The sequence below is a fragment of the Festucalex cinctus genome, chromosome 19 (assembly GCF_051991245.1).
Source record: "Festucalex cinctus isolate MCC-2025b chromosome 19, RoL_Fcin_1.0, whole genome shotgun sequence".
Lineage (NCBI taxonomy): Eukaryota > Metazoa > Chordata > Actinopteri > Syngnathiformes > Syngnathidae > Festucalex > Festucalex cinctus.
In genome coordinates this window covers 9,498,229-9,522,592 of record NC_135429.1, presented here as the reverse complement: position 1 = coordinate 9,522,592, position 24,364 = coordinate 9,498,229, and the positions used below count along the sequence as shown (strand labels likewise).

At 40.5% G+C, this 24,364-nt stretch overlaps 2 protein-coding genes across 4 annotated transcripts in view; both read right to left on the bottom strand.

The window, feature by feature from the left end:
* Positions 1-46: 46 nt before the first annotated feature.
* myclb (MYCL proto-oncogene, bHLH transcription factor b) lies at positions 47-23,314 on the bottom strand. Of its 3 annotated transcripts, XM_077507035.1 has the most exons (7): positions 23,188-23,314; positions 21,853-21,920; positions 21,465-21,556; positions 17,275-17,378; positions 12,826-12,898; positions 7,861-8,546; positions 47-2,485 (listed from the first exon to the last, which is right to left on the bottom strand). In XM_077507035.1, the coding sequence occupies exons 6-7, from the start codon at positions 8,516-8,518 to the stop codon at positions 1,734-1,736; spliced, it is 1,410 nt and encodes a 469-aa protein (XP_077363161.1). In that variant the 5' UTR covers positions 8,519-8,546; positions 12,826-12,898; positions 17,275-17,378; positions 21,465-21,556; positions 21,853-21,920; positions 23,188-23,314; the 3' UTR covers positions 47-1,733. The 3 variants fall into 3 exon arrangements, with proteins under 3 accessions (XP_077363161.1, XP_077363162.1, XP_077363160.1); XM_077507036.1 differs by lacking the exons at positions 12,826-12,898; positions 17,275-17,378; positions 21,465-21,556; positions 21,853-21,920; positions 23,188-23,314 and adding an exon at positions 12,201-12,227; XM_077507034.1 differs by lacking the exons at positions 12,826-12,898; positions 17,275-17,378; positions 21,465-21,556; positions 21,853-21,920; positions 23,188-23,314 and adding an exon at positions 9,114-10,136.
* sync (syncoilin, intermediate filament protein) overlaps positions 22,809-24,364 on the bottom strand; it is a 28,825-nt gene continuing 27,269 nt past the window's right edge. Inside the window, exon 11 of the mRNA XM_077507027.1 lies at positions 22,809-24,321. Coding sequence (XP_077363153.1) covers positions 24,246-24,321 — 76 coding nt within the window. The 3' untranslated portion in view covers positions 22,809-24,245. The remainder of the gene's footprint in view (positions 24,322-24,364) is intronic.

Below are 24,364 nucleotides of genomic sequence, written 5' to 3'. Positions count from 1 at the left end.
TGTATATAAACATGTTGAAGTGTAATAAGACACACAGGTTCCAATATGATGTCAAACAAATTTATTGATTTTCTGACCGACTCTTCATACATATAGGCTTATGAGGTACAGAAAAAAACAAAAGTGCTGAAACAAGGCTCCATAAATCACCAACTGCAAGTATTAGCAACGTCCACATCTGGCAACCGATACAAATCGAACATAAAACGAGGGGCACCTGGTGGTTTGCCCTGAATTGATGAGCGGAGGAATATGGAAAAATGGTGAATCATTGATTCAGGGAGGGGGATATCGGGGGTCCTGAGGTTGTTTACATACAGCGGGATATAAGCGACAAAGCTATTCCTGAGTGCTGGCAAAGTCAGAACATGCTACTCTGAGTTATTTTAAGTTGCTTCTGGACTGCAGGGAGCAGCGAGCATGCAAAAAGCAATAACAATAGGATCATTAAGAGCCTTCCTCCCCCACCAAGATGGTGCTACAGCTCCGGAGGCTTTTAATCACACTAATATGATGCGCCCGTATTCAGCACACAACCACCAGGTAGGACCCTCGTCAGCCACATTAACAAAAACCAGCTCACACTGAACACAGCTCTGTAGGAAAATAGAGTATCAAACTTTAAGTGTGACTTTTTTTTTGTAGCCCAAGACACAAAATGCAAACAAAGAGGCATTGCTGTGTAACAAAGTGTTCCATGTTCAACTTTTTTTCATTTTATTAACAAAAATATAAGCTTTGAGTCATCTCTTGGGAAAAAAAAAAAAAAAAAAAAAAACGCCAGTAAGCTTTAAGATGCAAATGGGCAGGGGGAGAAAAAAAAAACTAAGAGGAATATAATACACAGCTCTGGTTTTGGTTCGTAAGGGACTGCACAGAAACCGGGTACTATGTACACAAACAGGATCGCCTGTAAACTTCGAAAGGCGACTTCTGGAGGCATCCACACTACAGCCTATCAAAACAAACGGTTACAAATCGAAAAATCGAGATATATCGCGTGTTTCATTTCCCAAAACGGTTGACAAACAAAACCGAAGCCCTCATGGGAATTTCTTTTGGTTGCTATACTGAAGCCGACATTCACCTTTTGGCTGCTTTCCATGGCACAACAATTTTACAGATTCTAGTTTGGGGGGAGGGTAAAATAGAATCAAAAAATTTGAGAATGCTACAAATAAGTTGCACTTGAGCTACAAATGGTCAAAGCTTGACACCATTTAGTTCGCGTTTGAGGGCTATGGAGAATGGCACAAAACGGCGCAGAAATAAGTGAACTTTCCTTCAGTCTGTTTGGATCAGACATCACACGGAGACCCCCCTCCACTGGACAAAAATCTCAAAAAAAAAAAAAAATCAAAATAAATAAATGCGACTTTTTTTTTTTTTTTTTTTTTTGTTTCATGTTCTTGGAAATATATTTGGAAATTAGCTGAACAGTTGGCCAGGTGGATTCAAAAGTTCAAAGGTCAAATGAAGTTTAGAAAGATTTCAGTGCATTTTAGGTTCAACGGCCAACATCGCTAAATTTTTTCAGTTTATAGAGATATTTATTTTTATTTATTTATTTATTTGTTAGCTTGCCGTTCTGAGAGCCTTAGTCTGTCACTCAGAAGAAAAAAAATGTGCAAATAACAACCCCCCCCAAAAGAAAACAAAAAAATTGAAAGAAAATCCACCCGCACGATTCCAACACGTCTTGCCCACCATTAAGTTTTCAGTTCCGCGAGCGTTCAGGATCGCTTCAGCTGCGCCAGCCTCTGCAGCAGCTGCGCCTGCCTGGCCTTCAGCTGCTTCCTCTCCTGAGCCTTCTGCCGCTCGCCTGCGTGCAGCTGCCGCAGGTACTCGGTGGCCCGCGTCAGGATGGCCACCTTGGGTGTCTTGGCGCAGTCGGCCAAGCCGGGGATCTCGTCCCGCAGCGACAGAAAGCGCGAGCGCAGGTCGTTGCGCCGCTTGCGCTCCAGAAAGTTGTGGGCCTTGCGTCGGTCCGTGTCCTCGCAGTCCGACGACTGCGGGCTGGATAGCGGCGGCGGCGGCGAGTGGGAGTGGGGCGGCGAGGACGACGACGACGAGGATGAGTGGGGCGACGCCGGCGAGGTAGGAGACGAGGTGCCGAGGTCGGGCGACTCCGAACGGGCCGCGGCCGCGTGAGGCCGCCTGCAGTCCAAGTTCGAGGGGGCGTGGCCGAGCCGGGGCTGCTGGTGGTGCGCCGGGGCCCAGGCCTCCTGCCGGACCCGCTTGCGGGAGGGCGGCGGCTCCGCCGACACCGGGAGCGTGTCCGGCGACGGGGCGGCGTAGTTGTGATGCTGTTGATGGATGGAGATGTGGAAACGCTTCATGCAGGGGTCCAGTGGGTCCCCCCGCACCGTTATGGTCGCGGGTTTGTGGCCGCCGACCAACCGGCGGGGTTTGCGTCGCTGCCTGTGCTCCACGGTCACCACGTCGATCTCCTCTTCATCCTCGTCTTGGTCATCGTCGTCATCATCTGGAAGGAATGAGACCAGAGTGAATATATTGAATCCCCACCTAATTGCGGTTCATTATTACCAATTTGATTCTATAAAACTCAAGTTTAATTCAATTTACTTGTGTGGCAATTATTTTTTTTTTTTTAACTAAAATGCCATTACAGTGGAATAAAGGCGGCAGATAGGGGCCAAGCTTGTCTGGGAACAAACCAAAAATCTGTTAATTGATCATTAAAACTGCTGTGATTTTTACAGTATAAAATACTGTGGCCAATTATATGAACTTGGATTTTTATTTTATTTATTTTTGTAAGTATGCTCAGACACTCTTTAAAGAACCACAAAAAATAAAAAAATATATAATAATAATTTATTATTATTATTATTATTATTATTATTATTATTATTAACTCATTCACTCCCAGGCACAACCCCCTTCGCTATTTTACTCGATTGTGACTGATTTTGCAAGGCCCACAAAATATTGTGTTCTATTGCTATAAAAACATGGAGCCTACTAAAAGAAAGGTTAGTCTCTTCTTTCATCAGGAAAAATAAATACAATTCTGTCTATTTCCATTTTGCACCAATTAGCGTTCGAATATAGCTAAGTTTTATCATTATTCACAAATCTGCTTAAAACAGTGGGGAAAAAACATGGTCCTGGTTGATCTCTTATACTCTGCTGCCACCTATTGGCCGTTTTTGTAATAACTACCATTGCTTCAAGAATTCTCTTCAGTTTAGAGGCTGCATCAAAGCCTCCTTTATGCTCTAGCATAAAAAAACCAAACGTATAAATACGTCTTTGGGACACTTCAAACATTTAAAATAGAACGTATTTATACGTTTTTGGGAGCAAATGAGTTAACTATTCTGGATGAAATAAATTGATTTATGTTCTCACAATGCCAAACAGCATTTGGCTCCCTGAGTAGAAATTCACCATCTTCATTCATTTGGACAAAGTTAAAAAGTAGTGCTGTCAAAGTTAAGGCGTTAACTCAATCACAAAAAATTCTCACATTAATCATATTTGAAACGCAGATAAATCACACTATTAATTTTCACCTTAAGCTGACAGCGGATGGTTATGTTAAAAGGTAGCGCCGGTTGTGTTTAAGCAATAAACATAACTATATGCATTAAAGTAAATAATTTAAGAAATGTTAGTGTATGACATTCAGAATATTTGTTTATGTCAAATTATTGGAGTCATTTTTTTCCCCCATTTTGAATTATGCAAATAATTAACTGATTAGAAAGAGGAAGATGAGCGTGCGCAGTGGATCAAAAATGTCGAAGACATCCTCATAACATTAAATGTCAAAAGAATTAACACAACAGGTGTTCTTCGAATTTGGCGGGCAAGAAATTTTGATTTAAAAGAAGCCTTTTTAATTGAGCGATTAATCATGATTAATCAAAATTCTAAGATGCAATTAATCTGATTTAAAAAAAAATGTAATCGTTTGACAGCCCTTAAAAAAGCCCCCAGGTGGAAATTATTCAATCATTGTTTTGACTGCAACAGGAGAAGGACTTTTCAACACGGTGCAAAAAGGCTTAGCGAGACGCAAATCCCGGCAATAGAAGAAAATCTGTTGGGATTTTCTCCGCTCTTGGAAATTCAAACGCGCTTTTAAAGTAATTGCATCTCGGCGGATTTCACTGCTCGAGAAGTCGTAATCTCTCGAGGAAGAGCACCATAAAATAGGTGAGAGGAGTTTGAAGGAGGCGTGTCCAAAGGAATACTATTAAAAAAAAAAAAAAAAATGCTTGAATGAAACATTTATTTTCAATGACACCTTTTCTTTATTTTTTTTTTCCCCCTTCCCTCTCATCTGAATCAGAACTCACACCACGCCAAACAAAATTGCGCAAACCCCGTCAACCTGGTCCTAGCTCGGGGGGCCGGCCTGCTCACCCCGCTGACACAATTGGCGCCGCGGCATGTTGAATGGAGGAATGTCGCAACAAGTCCCCTTTGTGACATTCCGCGCGCCATTATGCACGCTCCCGTTTCGACATCACATGCTCGCCTACATACCGAGCTCACGGGGTGGAAATGCACAAGTTGGTCTCCACTTTCCAACATTTCAAAAAGGGGACAAAAAGAAAGATGACTTTTTAATTGCTTGTTTATTAATAGTCCAACTCCAGCGTGAAATGAACCAAATCGAATCTTTTAAACCCAAAAATAGTCCGAGCGAGCCCTTCTAAATTTCCACCACACTGTTGTGTCCTGTAACTAATTCATAATTGTGTGTTATGCGTGTATGTTATTGTGATTTTTATTTTCCAGCTTCAACTATGCTTCAAAAATGCCCGCCTCCCAGGGTATATATATCGTCTGATTCCACATTACTTACAGTATTTGCACAATTTAACATTTAATATCAACTTTTCCCCATTCATTTTCAATGAGACAGACATTGAACTTTTTCTACGTATGACTTTCCACGCCCACTTCATTACCATCATTACCAGGTGTCTGATACTGCTCGGTGGTAAAAAGCACGGTCCAGTAACCAGGAGGTTATAATTTCATAATTTATCTCGCAATTTATTTCATAAGCTTTGCACATGCATTCAAATCTTAGCATTCAGCATTCCCATGCAATTTCCACAGAAATTGCACTTAGTCTAGTTGCTTCTGCACTTCGCCCTTGACCTGGCGGCTGCACCAGCTTAATGTCCTGAGCCACTTTCAAGCAACAATGCTGTCAAAACACTATCATGTTGAAGCAAAAGGTAAGCAAAGCTGCATTTCATTTTTGTCAATTTCACTGCATTGGTTCATAAATGTGTTTACTCATTACAAATAATGACTTTGTTCAACTATCTATGCCAGTGGCATATAGTGAGATGAAAATCAAGCAAATGCGCTTGGCACAATGAACTTACGTATCCACTAATTGCCATCCAGACAACAGAAAACCTTCATGACATGTTCAAAACAAAAAAATGCCCAGATTTCACAATGACGAGGAAATGTGTGGATGAACTGAGATTCTCATTTTTTCAGCGTGCAGTGGACCCCAACATACTTAAGGATCGACCCTCGTGTATTTTTATTTTTTATTTTTCGTCTTTTCACCCGCATTTTCCACCAATTTTATTTTATTTTTTTGTGATTGTTTATCAGCATTGTGGGCATTTTACTCCTCCAATCCATTTCATTCAATGAGTAACCCCCCCCCAACCCCCACTATTAGCATAGCATACCTGCACAAGTCATTTTTACCTTAAAGGGATATTTTCAGCAGTAAAAAGTTAATATTTTGTCTATAATTAATGTGGTAACGTCAACATTTTTCATGTACAATTAATATCTTTAAAAAGTCATTTTTATACTTGCTGTCGACTGATGATGACATCACAAGTAGGTAATGCCCAATCATGGCTCACTTTACTGACCAAACCCAGAAAACAGGTGAGCCATGATTGGCCGTTACCTACTTCCTCAGCACGGGTGATGTCATCATCAGTCGAGAGCACATAGAAAAATTACTTTTTAAAAAGGTGTTAATTGTACATGAAAAACAATGAAGTTATCAAATTTATTCTGGACAAAATATTAACTTTTTGATTCTGATTTGATTTTTGATTTTTTGTTTTGGTTGTATGCCGTGATATTTTGCAAGGTAAAAATATGCGGCTTGGCTTGAAAGGTGAGGAAATACTGCATACACAAATTATCGTCATGGTAACAAAAGCCATTAATTCCGCAGCGGAGTGGGAAAGGTGAGCCGCCTGATTTTCATGAGAACCGCCCCCGTAAAACCGGCTAATTCTCATGAGTCGCACATAACGTTGTACAAATGTGCTATAATTCTTGATCCCTGGAATATTTTTGACAAAAGCATGTCACAGTCACTTATGCACGACATCATAGAAATCGGCGTCAAGCGCAAGATGGCACTGCAGAGGGAGCTGCCGTCGTCGCAAGTCAGAGCGGAGGAACGGAAGGGGAGGGGGGGTAGCAGCTGGTTTGCTGGCGCCGGGCCAGGCGGCAGATGTTCAGATGGGCGTGTCGCCCCTTGGAGCATGTGTTGCATGCACCAAGGTAACGCAATGCAGTCATGTACCGCACGCCCATTCTTACATGCAGCTAGAGCGGAGCGCCAAAGCTAAATATTGACTCCCGGCTTAGACTCATCATAGATGAGCCGTACAATTCAGAGCTACATGAAAATACAGCTTCTACTTTGATAGAATCTCTCAAAGACTAAATTAATCTAACTGTGTATCGTAATAGGAGTTGTATTTTGTGGGGGTGTAGAAATTTGTTACCTTATTTAGCTACACGAGTTAAAAATTAAACACTAACATGGAGAACAGTTCTACACCATTACAAAACTATAACCAGCTTACAATTACTGTACGAGTACTTTTGATACATAAAAAAAATGCATGAAATTAATGCATAACTTCCAGTTTGATTGTAAAACTGGCCACAAGAGGGCAGCAAATACTGATATCGACTGCCATCACGAGTACCGATACTCGCCCATCTCTATTATCCCCCCCCCCAGCTGGGGTATATAAAATCAATTTTCCCTATTGAAATGAATTGAAATGCTATTAATTTGTTCCAGTCCCAGCAAAAACTAAATTTTTGTCACATTTTTATACTCAAGAAAAACACTACTACTACTACTACTACTACTACTACTACTACTAATAATAATAATAATAATAATGCACTTAAATCTCAATGTGCACAGTATAGCCAACAAAAAAATTAAGTCAAATTGGTAAAATGAGATATTTAAAATAAATATTGTAAAATATAAATGTAAAACACAAAAGAAAATTTAAATAGTGGTTTTAAATGCTAATTATGCAAAAAAAAAAAAAAAGCTGTGTGCCTTTCAGGGGTGTGGCCTATTGAGGAAGTGCTTCCTTGCAAAGAAAACACAAAACCAACTGGTGGCAGTAATGAGTCATTAAGTTGGGTTGCCAATTGCCAATACGCCACAAAAGAAGAACAAGGAAGGACCATAATCGGGTTCTATTTTGTGCTTACGTTTTCCATGTTTACTGATTATGGGGAGACCAAATGTTCCGACTGTGTGGTTTTATACAGTACAATACTGTTGAGCGGATTGTTTTTTCCGCTTGTAGCAAACGTGTGTTATGTCATGCATACTGAGATCACGTCTCTGATCTTACACATGAAAGGAGACTTATTCTGACCTCTTTCATCTAAAAACTGCTTCAAACATCAAACATCAAAGCGTATGTAGGGATGGAAGAATGTTGATTTGTTGTGATTGATTGTATTGACGTTAATGTTTTGTGTTTTTTGTGTTTCTGTAAAGCGCTTTGTGACAGCTATATAAATAAACTTGAGTCGAGTCGAGTTAAATTGTTGCTACACACTGACCTGATGAGTTGGTGTGGGTCTCGGACCCAGAAGAGACTTGCTTCTTGCAACCTCCCCCCAAGGGGAAGGTGAGCACAGCGGTCGGGTCCACGCAATCCGCCACCAAACAACCGAGAGGGAGCGCGTCAGCAGGTAAACCCTGCGCCCTCCCCGGAGACGTCCCGCCGACCACTTTGGCGTTGGCGGGCGCCCCCTTGGCCTGGCAGGGGTGGCAGCGCTCCCCCACCACTCTCTCCAGCTGCCGACCGGCCGAGAACCCGCTCCACATGCAGTCCTGGATAATGATGGAGCTCAGGTTCCCCACAGAGTCTGTTGCCGGGCTCACTTTGCAGGCGATGTCCTGCTGCTGCTGTTGTTGCTGCTGCTGCTGCTGTTCGTCCTCCTGCCCCAAAAACTGCGACACCCACTCCAGCTTGTCCCCCAGCGTGGGGCACACCAGCCCGAACCTGCCCGACCCCTCCACCGTCCGAATGGGGGACATGGGCGGTGTGGGGACCAGCTCAAATTTCTTCCATATGTCCTCGCTGGGCGCCGTGGACTTGAAGAAATCCTCGTCCGGACTGTGGTGGTCGTCGTAGAAGTAGTGCTGGTCGTGGTCCAGGTGGTCCATGTCCCAGCTGTCATAACGGGGCGCCGTGGAGGAGCTGATGCCCGGCATGGAGGTGCTAGCTCCTTGTTCCCTCAGTCTGCAGAGAGAAGAGCACAATTTGACTGAACCAAAGTCTCATGCATTCAAAAACTGAACCACGTAATCTTGAATATTACACAATATAATCAAGATCTGAACCCCCATTTTTGTTTGGTACGCCTAAAGTTTGGTTAATTCATGCTACCAGGCAATTAAGGGTTTAAAAATGTCATGTCGTCTCGACTACCAGTCACAAGCCACTCACTGATAAGTTAAAAAAAAAAAAAAGTGCGCATTTTCCACTAGCTGAGAACTTTCAAGTTTCGCAATGGAGTTTTCATTCATTACATAAGTGTTTTATAGTAGTAGACGGTGGCAGAGCTGAGCGTGGGGGCGGTTCAGCTGATCAGCAGAAAGGTGATTAAATTAGAAAGCAGTGGATCAATTAGCGGCGGAAATTTGAGTCCAGGTCCTCTTCTCTTATCAATTAATTAAACGAGAGCCCGACGAGCTCAGGCGCAGCAGCTGGAGACTTCAATTAGCGTCAGAATCGGTGTGCGAATCAGTCGAAATTCAGTAGGTTTGGTTGCTTTTTGTGTGCGTGTGCATTTTTTTTCTTTTTTACCTGCAGTGCACGTTGAAACCTTCATAGATCCCCCGTCAAGCAAACGACCTAAGCAGTGAGCGTCAAACGGCGCGTGCAATTGCTCGCTTCTTCTTCCTCTTCGTTTGTCTTCCGCCTGCGTTTGTAAACAGTCGCCAAACAATTCCGGTGTGAAACTCGCCGCAGTAACCGCGCGAGCTGCGTCCTGCGTTCACTTTCTTTGCAGACTGGCGCGCAGTGTGATTTCCCGGGAAAGGACACTTGGTTATGCATAAGAGGGCGGGTCGTAGTAGAGAGGCCACGCCCACAATTTAAAGCGACAGTATCGCTCAAAACAAATGGAGGTGTGCTGTTGAGGGGATTGACTGTAGTACAGTAGTTGGACTTGGAAGGCTTTTAATCGGTCAAAAAATGTTGAAATAAAAGAGAAAAACCTTACATAAAAAAATTTTGGCTTTTATTTTGAATTTTTAAAACATTTTGTGGTAGGGATTAGCTGAATTGTTTCAAATTTGAAACAGTTTGAATTAGTGCAAAAAATAAAGAAACGAAAGGATTAAAAAAAACAAACAAACATCAAAGTTGTTTGAGCATTTACTTATATCCTTTGTGTCCGTCTTATGTCCATGTCCATGTACTAGGGCGTCCTTTGTCCTTAATAGTAAGCAAATTCAGTGCACTAGTACTGAGTAATATTTTTTCCACTACTATATGAAATTCCTACATACTAGTAGCCTACAAATGTGACAACTTCCTGTTACTAGTGAGGCAAAACTGCACTAGTTAACATTTGCATGTTGCCAGTACTGCTAGGGAAGTGCTACATGTTACCTCGTAGAATTTTATAATGTCACTAGTCGTACTAATATGTAGATGTTGATGTCCTGCTTGAGGTCGTAATAAGAAGTGGACAACCTTTACTTAGCCTACTAGTACATGGACTTTAAAGAGTTTCTCATACATTTTTCAATATCGACAGTTGTCAAATCTTTTCACACAATGTACTTGAGAAAAAGTATTAACTCAGGCTTTTATGCAATCACGTTCCTTTTGCTTTGCTAAAGTTGTGAAGTGATGGACCAAAAAGCTAAATTAGCAACTGACAACAACTGGGGGGAAATTTTTTTTTTTTTAAATCACTAAATATTTTTACATCACTATTTCATACACATTTGAATTATTATTATTTATGTATACCATATTTACAAATAACCTGGCCTACTTGTCTATTGTAAAAATCCAGTTGTGGCTCTTGAGCACAGAAATGTGCCCACCCCTGGAGAATCCTATTGTATGTAAAGTAGTTTCACGGCCACATGAATGTCACGATATGTAATCAATATTTAGTGAAAGATGCATAGCCCTCGCTCTTGAAATGTTGTGTGTCTGCTGAGTCCATATACACAATGCTTGTGTTTGTGTGTGTGCCCTCAACAGCTGTACGCAACTGCTGACAGTTGTTTTTCTTGCCATACGAAACCCTCAAAGTGAGTCACGGAACTTTGGCTCGCGCCGACGTCTCGAGAACGATGATTGGGAAATATCCCATATATAACTTCTCCCTCGAAGTTCATCAGCAAGCAGACAGCAGGGAAATCCCGGCCCTCTTTGGTCTTCCTATTTAAACATTGCTTCTCTGTTCCTCTTCTCGCCTTCTTTCTATGATCCCCTGAGCTTTTACCCCCGCCCCAATCACCCCTGATCAAAAACATCTCGACCCGACATGAAACCCCGAGTCATTAGAGGAGCGCCTCTGTCTCTCAGGGGAGATGTCGAGCTAACCGACTGGAGAAACACTCCGCCAGCTCTCGATTTCCCAGTCGGCAGCACGTTTCCCCCTCCTCAGTCCCTCTTTCGTTTTCTACCTTTTATCTCGTGTGAAGCACTTAACTCATTCACTGCCAGTCATTATAGAAAATGTTTACATTTCCAATACTCACGTGATATTACATTCAATAATTATATATAAACCGAATCTACCAAATAACAGAATAGACTCCCTACTTTTTGTCCCGTCCCGTTCTTTTATAATTGACAGCAGAAAAATGTAGGTTTGCCAAAATACAGCCATTTCTCCCATGGACTCTGAAACTGTGTTTATTTCCTATAAAATGGGGCAATGATGTCATCTACCGGTGGTTGGGCATCAGTAAAGTTGTTTCCAAGTTTGATATTTACAGTGGAGCATGCTCAGATTCGCCCCCATTTAGCACCGCTCTAAAAAATACAATTGACAAGTATACTTGTCAAAGGCAGTGAATGAGTTAATCGTCTTTCATCCAGAGTAAATGGTGGTAAATGTACAGAGACGTATGTTGGAAATAGCTCATCCAAAAATATCGGTTTTGATGAAGCAAGCGGGCGAGACTTCACGTATTTAGTTACTTGTGACTATTTTGGCACCTGCCGCTACTATAAAACCCATCTCTCTTGCTAGGCTATGCTTCTATACCCTCTCCAGGGTCCTTGATGTCAGCTGGCCTCCCCCACCCGACTCTAACCTTCTCAGCCGATCAATGGACACCTAGTCTGGGAGGCACCCATCAGCGCGTCTGGCCTTCTACCAGTTCATTTCATTTAATCTGGGAAAAACGCACAGGAAAAAGAAGGGCAGCTGCTACCGCCTGGATGCCAGTGACCTCCCTCACGCACAAATACACACACGCGCACACATGCAGGCAAAAACACTCATCAACAAGGGAGGGGATTGGCTTTCAGTCCAGATGCTCCTTACATCCATCTACTGCAGACGACGTTTCACCTACGCATGATGTTCACATAACCTCGAACCCTTCCAACTAAACATATCCTCCTGACTACCAGGAAAAAAAAATATTGTCCAATCATGCTTATTTTGATATTCCCCAATCTTTGCGAAGTAACTGGAATACTGCAAAAGAAATTTTTGAATAACATAAAAGTTTTTATTTTTAAATTATGATGTGTCCTCTACAGAGGACATTTTTTCAAACTTAAATGCTTGGCTCAAATACAGTTAAAGTAATTCAAACAATACTTTAATGTGTTCTTAAGAGTCTTATAGAAAACAAGCAACAACAACAACATTTAAAGCCTAAATTTGTTCAATAAAAAGTGTTATACACTTACTTTTCCTTTTCCCAAAAATTGCTTGCACTGGGTGAAGCCATTTTCTTTTATGATGCAATCAAAGGTAGCAGAGCCCCACCCCTACACATTTGGCATCATTGGAAAGCTCTGAATATCCTCTATAGAGCACAAAAGGAGTAAATTCATCGTATACACTGGGTGGGAGATATTCAGGTTTAAAAAGGTCCACTACAGAGGACAAATTTGAATTGCTGGTAGTCAGGAGGATACACTTAATTTTCAAAGTTTCAGTGATAATTAAAAAATAAAATAAAAATTCTAGCCGTACCGGATACCAGTTGAGTTTTTTTCTGTTCTGTTCTTAAGTGTTGTTATACTGTCCGCTTACCAGTGGTGAGTTTCGGACCTTCAGTTGGTATTAAAGTGACTTAATCCACCTTTTAATAACACCATAACATCACAAAATAATGTACCATAATAAAACTATAACTATGTGTCGCATTAAAGAAGAGACAGGGGCATTTCACAGATTTAAGGACAAATAAACAGTCACCTTTATCTTCCAACACATCACCAAACAACTCTAAACCTCTGCATGACGATATAGCAGTTTACAATCAATATTTATCAAAATAAAAACTTGAAATAAATCAATCATACTCACCAGACATGCTGATGCACACACAGGAGATCTCATTTCTTTGCTCCTGCCAGGCTGAGTGCCCCCAAAAATATTCCTGTTTGAAGCAAGCCACACAGCAACAGTGTATGTTGACCAAGCCAAGCCTCATAAAATCCAGTTCTTCTTGAAAAGTGCGCCTTGAAAGTGATTTTTTTTTTTTTTTTGAACGGCGGTCTGACATCATGCTCCATCATAAATAAACTTTGATGCACGTCCAGCTCACCCAATCAGAAGTTAACGTAGCTGAACCAATTAGAGGATGGATGAAACGCACTCATCACCGCCGAAGGCCGTCAGCGGGTGAATCTAAAATTTGATTGGCTAAAAGAGGAAGCTGTGATTTCAATGGCGAGTGTGTGTGTGTGTGTGTGTGTGTGTGTGATTGACGCCTGCAATGGAGATTGTGAAGGCATCGGACGAAATCATATTTGCATGGCGGCGCATCAAAGCTGAAAACTGACTAGATCGAAAAATAATAATATGATAAAATAAAGTAGACTAAGTACAATTTCTGGAGAAATTGTGTGGGAATGCTGAAAGCATATTGAAAGATAAATTATGAAATTATAACCTCCTGGTTACTGGACAATGCACTTTAACAACTGTGCCACCGAGCAGTATCAGTAATGATCGGTAATGATGATAAGTTATATATATATATATATATATATATATATATACATATATATATGGAAGTGGGTGTGGAAAGTGATACTTAGAAAAAGTTCAATGTCTGTCCCATTGAAAATGAATGGGGAAAAGTTGATATTAAATGTTAAATTCTGCAAATACCGTAAGTAATGTGGAATCAGATATATACCCCAGGAGGCGTGAATTTTTTAAGCTAGTTAAGATTTGAACAGTGTAAATCGGAAGTATTATGTGGGAGTTGTTAGGCGGCAAAAAAAGTGTGGAGAATAAAAATCACAATATCTATGTGGGAATGCTGAACCACATTCTAAAAAAAATTGGGTCAAAAAAAAAAGAAAAGAAAAAAAAAAGGACCAACCCAACATTTTAGGGTGATTCATTTGACCCTGCTTTTTGAGTTAACGAAATAACCCAAACACTTGGGTCAAATGAATAACCCACACATTTTTTTCAAGAATCTTTCATTATTTATCAAACTGCTGCTTTTAGCAAAGTGAGTTGTGTTGAGTTCATTGTCCAACGTACTCTGAGCCAGGTATAGTTGGTACTCGCATTGTTGCAACTCCCTAGCTCCAGAACCAACCCCTTCAAAACCACCTAATTTAAGCAAGACACATTTTAAATTGTCAACAAAAAAATGCATAATACATCTGCAATACAAGCCTGAATTTCACACAAATCTCCAACTAATGAAGACGTGCGCGGCCAAATGTCTTTTTGCGGTGATTCAAATGGCGCAATTACAGCTGCACAATGGCCTGTCAGTAATTTGTGATGTGGATGTTTTCCATTACGAGCAGAAAATCAAAATGAACGATGAGCATAAATACAAGAACAACAGCCGCCTGTAATTAAACGCCATATTGATTTTAATCAGTGACGCAGCAAATTGACGGCTGGAATAATGATTGCGGGAAAAATAATTAATAAGAAGGCGAGCGTGCTTCCGTTCAGCGACGTCATGTCTCCGCGCCGTATCGACAGGTCGCCTCTGCACCTTGCCTGTGTCCTGAATTACACTACCGCTGACTGACTGCTGTTGCTCACTTCTTCTCTCCTTCCCCTTCCGTGACTTTTATTGCATCCTGGGTAAAAATCAATCCCGGATTAAGACGCTGTCAGCGCAGGCCGGAGAAAGACAAAGAGAGTGCGGCGAGAAAAGGGCAAAATTTGTGCGTGGATGAGAAAGTGGCTGAAGATTTATGCGGAATAATCAAGCAGAAGAAGTTCAGAAGAATTAAGGCGGAGACGAGCGCGGAGGTGAACGAAAGGCTCCGTTGACGTTAGGAGGGAAAGTAACGTAGCGACGGATCAGGGAGGTGAAGCGATAACGGTTCACGGGAGCTTGAATGCAATTACGTAACAGATACTTGGCGGGGCCATCTTACGGAGCATTTTTGAAGCATTGCACATGAGAAAGTTATCTGTTTGACATCGAATAAACACGACACAAAAAGGAGAGAAGACACTCAGTTCAGGGCTCGCGAGGAGAGAGGAGTGGAACTGACTGATACAATTCACTCCTGCACTCTCTGAAGATTCCTCTCCTCACCCTCTCTGTTTATTTGGTTTTCCATGCCCCGAGTTACATGGGTGTTCCAACCCTAAAAACGCAAATGCAAGGCTATGTGAATGTGAGTGGGAACACAGCAAAGGAGTCTTCATTGCAAGCAGAAGCAGTTCTTTATTGCAGCACATGGTTTATTGTCGTGAGGAAAGGTATTCTTAATATTTTGGGTTTGTTTGTTCAGGGGTGTGTAGACTTTTCATACCATATATTGCCATGCCCAGTTCTTCTCTGCAATTTACATAGTACTACCCGGTATATACACGGTAGTTCACACTTGCTCATTCTTTTTCCTCATCATGTGTGGGGTCGACCACATTTAAAGAATGGCAACGTGAGAGTCCTGTTTCAGTGCAGGAGCTGTGTGTGCAGGTGTAACAATTCGGACGGCTAGTGAGTGTACCGCATATGCAAACGCTCAGTCAACAAGGGGGTGGGGGTGGGCAGAAGGTGCACATGCCTGCCACGCAACTGTTATACGCAAATGTAAGCAAACAAGGGCGTCAATAATTGCGGAAATAACGTTTTCTGAGATGGGGCTGATTGTTTTGAATGTCTTTATGGCTATATAGTGGAATATATATATGTGCACGCTAAAGACAGTTGGGTCAAAACTAACAATTGGGGTCAAAAAGGGAAAGATCTGGAGGAAAGATTGGGCCTTTTTTTTTTTTTTTTTTTTAAACTCATATTGGGCTATTTTTGACAGTTATTTTTTGAATGAACTTTCTCTGTGACAATGGTCCAAATGACCAAAATTTTGGGGTTGTTTTGTGCAAAACAAGCTAAAATTTTGGGTTGTTTTGCACAAAACAACAGGCAAATTGACCCAAGTAGTAAATTGGTCCCTTTTTGACCCAGCTATTTTGAATTTTCTGGGTGCACTAAATGACCAAATTTTTTTAGTTGTTTTGTACAATATAACCTAATATTTTGGGTTGCATTGCACGAAACGATCCAATTTTTGGGGTTGTTTTGTGCAAAATAACCTAATATTTTGGGTTGCGTTGCACTAAACGATCCAATTTTTTGGGTTGTTTTGTACAAAATAACCTATTTTGCGTTGCTTTGCACAAAACGATCCAATTTTTTGGGGATGTTTTGTACAGAATAACCTAATAATTTGGGTTGCTTTGCACAAAATGATCCAATGTTTTGGGGTTCATTTGTGCAAAATAACCAAATGTTTTATGTCAAATTGGTCCTTTTATTTTCTTCAATTGGGTTATTTTTGACCCAGCTATTTTTAAACTGAATTTTCTGGGTGCACTAAATGACCCAATTTTTTTGGGGTCGTTTTGTACAAAATGATCCAATATTTTGGGGTTCATTTGTGCAAAATATCCTAATGTTTTATGTCAAATTGGTCCTTTTATTTTCCTTAATTGGGTTATTAAGCTATTTTTTTAAAGTGGGTTATTTTGCACTAAATAAACCCGTACAAAACACCACTACGATCCAATTTTTGCCGTTGTTTTGAGCTAAATAACAAAAGGTTTTTGTCAAATAGACCCTTTTTGCCGACATTTTTTTTTTTTTTTTTTTACCCAACTGTGGGTGTACTGTATATATGTCTGTTCATTCATTTTCAACCTCACATATGCTCTTCAGGCTTACGAGAGTCTTTCCCAGCTGATTTTGGACAAAAGGCGGACTACACTGCAGGGCACATATACAGTAGCGACAAACAATCATTCACACTCACAGTAAGTCACACCATCACTATAATAAATGGATGCTAAAAAAATAAAAAATAAATAAAAAAAATAAATAAAAAATATATATTTTTTTTTAATGCTGCTGCTTTAAATATTGCCGGGAGGCTTTTAGGATACAAGCGACATTATTTCCTCTTCTCCGTGTGATTTAATCAGCTTTCTCTTCGTCTCTCTTTGGCACCTGTTCCTTTTGTCAACCAGAACACACTGACCCTGCTACTGAGAAGAGTTTTATTGGTGAGAAGCACAAGTGCGAAAATCACTTGACTTCACTGTGCCTAGAAACTGAAAGTCTAAAATGAGACAGTTCTGTTTTGTCTGCTTTTTGTGTGTGTGTGTGTGTTAAATGTCGTTTCCATATTCAGAGCCTCATGTCCTGACGCCACGTGATCACACCAAATGTACTCCTCTCAGTACACGATGTACCCGATTTGAACCACAAGCAAATCGTGTTATGTATCAAATTCAATATTTGATGCATAATCACTGCTTTACCTGAAGAATTCTGCAGCCTTCAAGTGGACTGTCCTCACTTGCCTTGTGAACACAGCGAAGATGTAGCCTTGGCGAGCTGATAGAGAATCGTGTGGCATTGGTTTCTAAGAAAAAAGAAAACATGCCGACAAGCACTTATTTCAGGCGACAAAGAAAGTTGGCGTCATATCTACTTTTACCGAATGGGCTGTACTTTGGAGACATCACAAAGCAAAAATGCTTTGATTATGTGATTGCTTTCAACTACTTATCTTTTTGTTTATCATCGCTGGTTGAAAACAAACTCTTGAGTGTGAAGTCTGCGGGAGGCAGGACTTTGGGATACACCCCCAAAACTCATTAGCACAAAATCAATCACTTTTTTCCCACTGTGAGTTTAGCATGCTAATTTGCTAAGAGTCGAATGTAGCTTTGAGGGGCTGGCAGAAATCCAATTATTTTGGTCTCTCTGTTTAAGACCGTGTTGAGTGGGAAATCCAATCAAATTCGACATATAGACAAATTGATTAACGGGGGTCGACTGCTAACATTAGCAGCCAGCCACCACAGCTTATGGCGCAACTCCACTGGGCGGCATTGATCAATCCTCTCATGCAAACAGGAGTTCAGAACATTCAGAGGTTCAAGCATCTTTGTGTCACTCCCAGTTGAAGTTTACTGTCGAGCTAAATATGAAACAAAGCGAATTACATGTACAAACAAACATCTAGCCCTAAAACAAAACAAAAAAGGGTCAGTTTATATAAAACAACGCAACAAATTTGTTAAATTGGCCCAGTTTGGGGTTTTGTTTGTGCTCAAAAAACAGCTGGGTCAAAAATAATCCATATTGGGTCAAAGGAATTTTTTGGGTTATTCATTTCAACCAAAAAGTTTGGTGACATGAATAATGTGCAACCCAATTATGGGGTTTTGTGTGCACTCTTAAAAATAGCTGGGTCAAAAATGGAGCAAGTCACCACTTGGGTCAATTTGGCCCAAAGTTTTTGGGTTATGATGTACAAACAACAACCATTACACCCCACCCACAAATTGGATGGTTTTCTTTAAAAAAAAAAAAAAAGGTGTGTTTATGCCGGATTATTACCTCTGTTCCTCTGTGCACCTCCACAGCCCAATTTAGCTTAGCGTCTCGTGATTCTCGATGCATTCTCGTTGATTCTCGTCTAGTCAAGTTTGTTCTACGCCTGTGCAAATAAAGTGTTCAACTCTTGTGTCTGCGCTTTTGGGATCCAACCTCAGAACGTAACAGTTTTTAATAACAGTAATTATTTAACCCAACATTCATGGTTCAATAATTAAACCAAGCAGTTAGGTTGGTCCTTTTATGACCCAATTTTGGGTTATTTTTGACCCACACTTGTAACTCAAAGCACTCGTGTCATGATACATGATATATGAGTGCTATGAGGTACAACTGTGGTCTCAGGACGAATTCAACTCATATGTCAAGGCATTTCCCCTATATTCAATGAATGATATTTTGTCGAACTGGCATTCTTTTGGTTTCATAGTCTTTTAAAAGCAAGTTTGTGTGTGTGGGGTGGTTGCTGGTCCTGTCGCCTGGAGGATGAAGACACAGATGGATGGAGACACGCACACACACACACACACACACACACACATCTGACGGAACGTTCAAAAGGCTTGGCATGTCAACGTAGAAGACGGATAGATGGGGGCATCTGTTACGAGATGGAGTGAAGAAGACTTTGGGTGGGGGAAGCTTGGGAGAGAAGAGAGGCCCGCTACTACATTATCATCCTTATTATAATCACTTTCGCAACTGGGTGTGCTTCAATAATATGACGGCCCGCCTAGACGGGTGGCGGATGCGATAAACGACTTGATTTGCGTCAATTAGAGAGAACCGACTCGCGTCGTCGAGACTCCGCTCGGTCTAATTTGGACGGCGGACGCTTTGAGGCGTTTTGTAATTGGGATGAACTCAACCACCGCGGATGAGCCCGCATGCGAGGCTTTCGCAAGGCGCTTGTCGAGAGCTGTGAATGAGAGTGAGTTGCCTACGCGGCAGAGAGGAGATGAAAGTAACCTGGAGAGACCACCTCCGCTCGCTGCGAGTCCCTAATTAGGACTAATTGTCTCCGGGAAAGCGGCGGGCGCCGTGGGTGAGATTTCCCACTCGAGGGTGACTCGAAACAAATCGGTTGAGTCAAATTAGATCAGATCGTTGTAATGTTTTGCATCACGCTGCCTTATTCGGCTCGTTACGCTAATCTGCTCAAAATCCACCGCAACACAGCAAGTGGGTTCTGAAAACAACCACACCCATAAAAGTGAAAATGGACCGACCCACTAACCTGTATTGTATCAAAGGAACACAATTTAGTTTTGTTTTTTTTTCCTTTCTTTGTTTTTGTATCAAAACAATCCAGTTTTTAAAATTGTGTATTTAAATAATTGGGTTGTTTTGACAAAAGCAGCCTAGTAAGTTGGGCCAAATCAACCCAAGCAAGGGGTCGCTCACGTTTTTGTCCAAAAAAGTGAGGTGGGATTGGCGCCAGCTGATCCGCATGCCCAATGAGTACGACGAGCGCGATGGAAAATGGACGGATGGTCTTGGCTGCGGCCTAGTCAGGTTGATTTAGTGTAATGGATTTCTTTTCAGAGAATGACCTACACATGCAATAACTCCAATGATATGATCAGCTGCTTTGCATTTTACGACTTGATGAGTCTCTGATGTTTCCACAGCATTACGCCACTTTAGTTCCTACATAGTCTTGATAAAAACTGGAGATTTGTGCAGCTTCTTTTCACGAAAAGTTCAACTTCATTGCATGGAGATGTTCTGAGAGCGCCGAGCCCCCACGCCTGCTTGGGGGGTCCTCACCTCGCGACAAAGCCTGGCTGATCCCCGTCACCCCCTTCACAAACAGCCCACCATTGTCTCTCTGACACCGGCCAGCTGAAGAAGACACAAAGCTTCAAGCAAACAATAACAACTCCTCCCAAAATGTGCCGAGTTGTTGTTGCCGTGTCTTCTCCTGTTGCGTATGAGGCAAATGTCCTTGTGACGCTGCGGGCAGAAGGCCGCAGTGTGAAGGAATTCAAGCCATGCCGGGAATCTTTCCTTCAAGCCAAACGAAACACAGTCACTAATACACACACACACACGTCTTCATTGCACTTGTAGCACATTCCTGATATCGGAGGAGAGGACGAGAAGGTAGACAGAAAGAGGAAACAGGATGGAGGGGTCGAGCGACAATGTGTTATTAAAATATACTGTATTCGAGATTATTATACAAAAATGGGACATACAAAAGTTTTCAAATAGTTTTGTTTTTTGGGGTGGCTGGGAGAAAAAAAAATGAAACTAGATTAGAATATTGTACTAAAAGACATGCCACGATGATATATTGTAATATTCACCATGAGTGGTATTTTATTCTCATTAATTCTTCATTTTATTCTCATGTATTCCTTACGGAAGCGTATACGGAAACGTAGAGCAGCCAATTTGGAGTAAACATTTTTGGCTGGGGAGTATGTTCGAACATACTCGCAAATACGTTCGAACATATTTGCGAGTATGTTCGAACATACTCGCCAGCCAAAATTTTTACTGCACATTGGCAGCATTTAGTTTATCTTTTTTTTTTTCTGTTTTAACTGTAAAATATTGTTTTCTATAACTACTTAAATTTTTGTATGCCCTCTCAATGTAAATAAAATTGATTTATTTCCTTACTCTTCTCATTATGCATTCAAGTCTCATATTGTTGCTGCTATGCTGATGAGTAAAATGGTGACAAGACCCTCAGGTTACAATCTATTACGGCTAGTTATTGGACTTCAGAGGCTACAACAGCACAAACGTCCACTTTTATTGGAAGCTTCCCTCAAGCTCTCACGTGCTGTTTGCATGTTTTGTGTATGTCCGTTCTCTTGCTGGGAGGGAAGTGGGGAATATGGACAGATGTAACCAGAGGTACATGTCAATGAGGAGCATCCTATTACATTGAATAGTGAGGAGGAGGGAGGAAAAACACATACTGCCTGTATTGTAACGCTGAAATCTTTGAGGTGGGATGTCAAATGTCCAAAGGATGAAGACTTTTTTTTTTTTTTTTTTTTTCCCCCAAAGCAATGAAATACATTTCACGCAAAGTATTGATTGGCAAAATTACCAACAGATGTGATCGTTGACACGCAAGTAACCAGACCTGAGGGGACGGTCTCTCATCTCTTGGCCTCAGGGGCTCTCTGGGAGGCGGGGTCTTCCATTTGCTAGCCCTGTAGTGACAGATGTCACTCCCTGTAAAACAAAAAAAACAAAAAAACAAAAAAAACACTAATTCACCATAAATTGCCAGATGATACTATAAGTAAACAGGGAACCCAACAATAACTCAATTTGGGTCAAAAAATGGACTGATCCACTATTCTAGGTTGGGACATTATGTATAAAATAACTCCAAGAATTGTGTAATTTTGTATAAAACAACCCAAGAAAGTAAGGCATTTTGTATAAACAACCCCCAAACGAGCTTATTTTGTACAAAATTAAAATGGATTTTAATTGCCACAAGATGGCGGCAGAACACTACTTACAGTAGCAATGTGTAAAATGTCAGCTTTGTTGAAGATGCAGTACTCCCTTGACACCAAGATGGGTCCTTCTAAAGAGAAGATGCCAAAATGATGAAGAAACCTTGGATCATTTGTTTTTTCTTTGTCCTATTTCACAAAGATTTTGGTCTGATATAAGAACTTGGTTGTCAGTAAGAACTAATGATGTTCCACAAATTGAATTAAGTCATGTTATTTTCTTTATGGATGATTTGAACTTTTGTTTCTGATTAAATTATTTTGTTATTGGGCAAATATCATATTCATTGTGCAAAGTGGAAAAACTGAAAAACCCTCCTTTCAAGTATTTATGGCTGGTTTGAAGTTGTTTTTTTGTATGCCTAAAGAAGTGGGACAGGAACAAATATGTAAGGACATTAAGTGACAATATGAAGCAGCATTTATTGTTTTGAGGTTTTTTTTTTTTGTATATGCTCTTTTTTTTTTTTTTTTTAGTTTAAGTGATATGATGTGCAAGAATCTCCATTGGTTTTTTGTTTATTCTTACAATTTTTGTTGTTTATATTGTTGCCATGTTCAGGCGTTTCATTCTCTACAAGTGTATGTCTATAGTAATGGAAATAAAGTACAAAAAATAAAAAAAATAAAAAAATAAAATAGAAAAAACAAGATGGGTCCGGGACCCGGTCCGTGGTCCATTTGGACGTTTTTTTCCCCCCACTTTGGATATTTGACTTGACGCAAGTTGCGTGACCCGGAAGCGACTGTTTGGTTGCGTAACATTGATTTGCCAACACGTATTTATTTACTTATAATTGACTTAAGACCATTTGTAGAACCTTTTTAGCCGTCTAAACAGACATCTAAAAATCTTTCACTTTGAGACCATTTGTAGACTTTTTATTTTTTTAGCCTAGACATCTAAGGACCATTTAGACATCTGTAGCTGTCCTTGGCATCAATGATCACGCATGGTGGAGAGTTTGGAACGGGTGGTTTATTTTAAGACAGTGAAATGAAACAGAAATACAGAAAGAAAGCAAAAGGGTCAATATCAAATTTACAACGAAAAACTACTTAACTAAACAAACTTTAATAATACAAAATAAGCACTTTAAAAAAAAAAAACATACACCACTAATTTTTACCTAGAAATAAACACACTTAATCTAATATTAAAACAGACATTACAACCAATTAAATAACTCAAGACAATTAACGCATCTCGTTTCACAAACCAAGAGTGTTAAAAGAGTTGCAACAGTCACTTCAGAGGTCCACCTCCTATTTTAATAAATAATGCGTAAACAGATGAACAGCAACAGCAGTGATGAAAATCGTCAAAAGCAAACTTACATTGAGAGCCAAACAACAGGAACACATGAAGTAGCACACGTTTGGCATGTCAAACAACGACAGTGTCACCTGAGCAGGTGAAACCTTTCAAACTTAATTAACTGCTCACCCCAGGCTGACGGCACACAACTGCCACCCAGTGGCCATTTCGCATAACTCATTTACAACGTCTATTAGACGCCTTTTAGACCAACACATTAAAATACAAATAAAACCCCACAGCAATAATTCACAAAAAAAAAATATAACAATAATTCGCAAAACAAATATGTCAATTATAAGTAATTAAAATACGTGTTGACAAATCAACGTGTTAAGCAACCAAACAATCGCTTCCGGGTCACGCAACTTGCGCCAACACGGACCATCAGCAGTGTAGAACTTGTAGCCTAAAAAAATAAGTAAATAAATAAATAAAAAATAGCCTACTGGTTGCCATAGTTATTTTATTGAGCCTTTTCGCTTTCAAAATGATTCTATTCCTTCATTATTTTTTTCCAATCTAGGGTCCTCAGAACTAAAAGGCAACTATGCTATAAAATATGTAAATTTATTGTTGAAGTTAAAATAATAAATACAAAATGCTAAACTTTAGGGAGTTTTGAATACAGTGCAGTACAGTATATGTGTTTATTAGTGTAAAGTCATGTATTGTATAATTAGTGTTTCTGCAACAAGGAGTGAAAAAAAAAACAGTAACACGGCCATTCATTTTCTGTAGGGTTTGTTTGCAGTCGTGTTGTGCCTATCACAGCTGACTTTGGATGTGAAGTACATCCTGGACTGGTCGCCTTCAATGAACATTTTTGGAGGAAGCTGGCATACCAGGAAAAACCCCACCGAAGCACGGGAAGAACATGCTAACTCCACGCAGGAGGGACTGAACCGAGATTTGTTCCCACAACTGCACAAAACATCCAAAATGACCAGTATCATTTATTCAGTAGTCAAAGGATGCATGGAAACGGCGTGTTTTTATACAAAAGACTATTTCTACAAACTACCTTTATAAACAATGCAAAAACATGTGTAAAGTGCGTTCTATATTCTTCGATGCATCAAAAAGACTCATCGAGAGCCGTAAATGATGTTTCCTGTTGTTGTTCAGACTCCTGATGGTCCCCAGCAGCTGACCTGTTGGAAAAAAATGTGTTAGTCAAACTCCAAATACAAAATC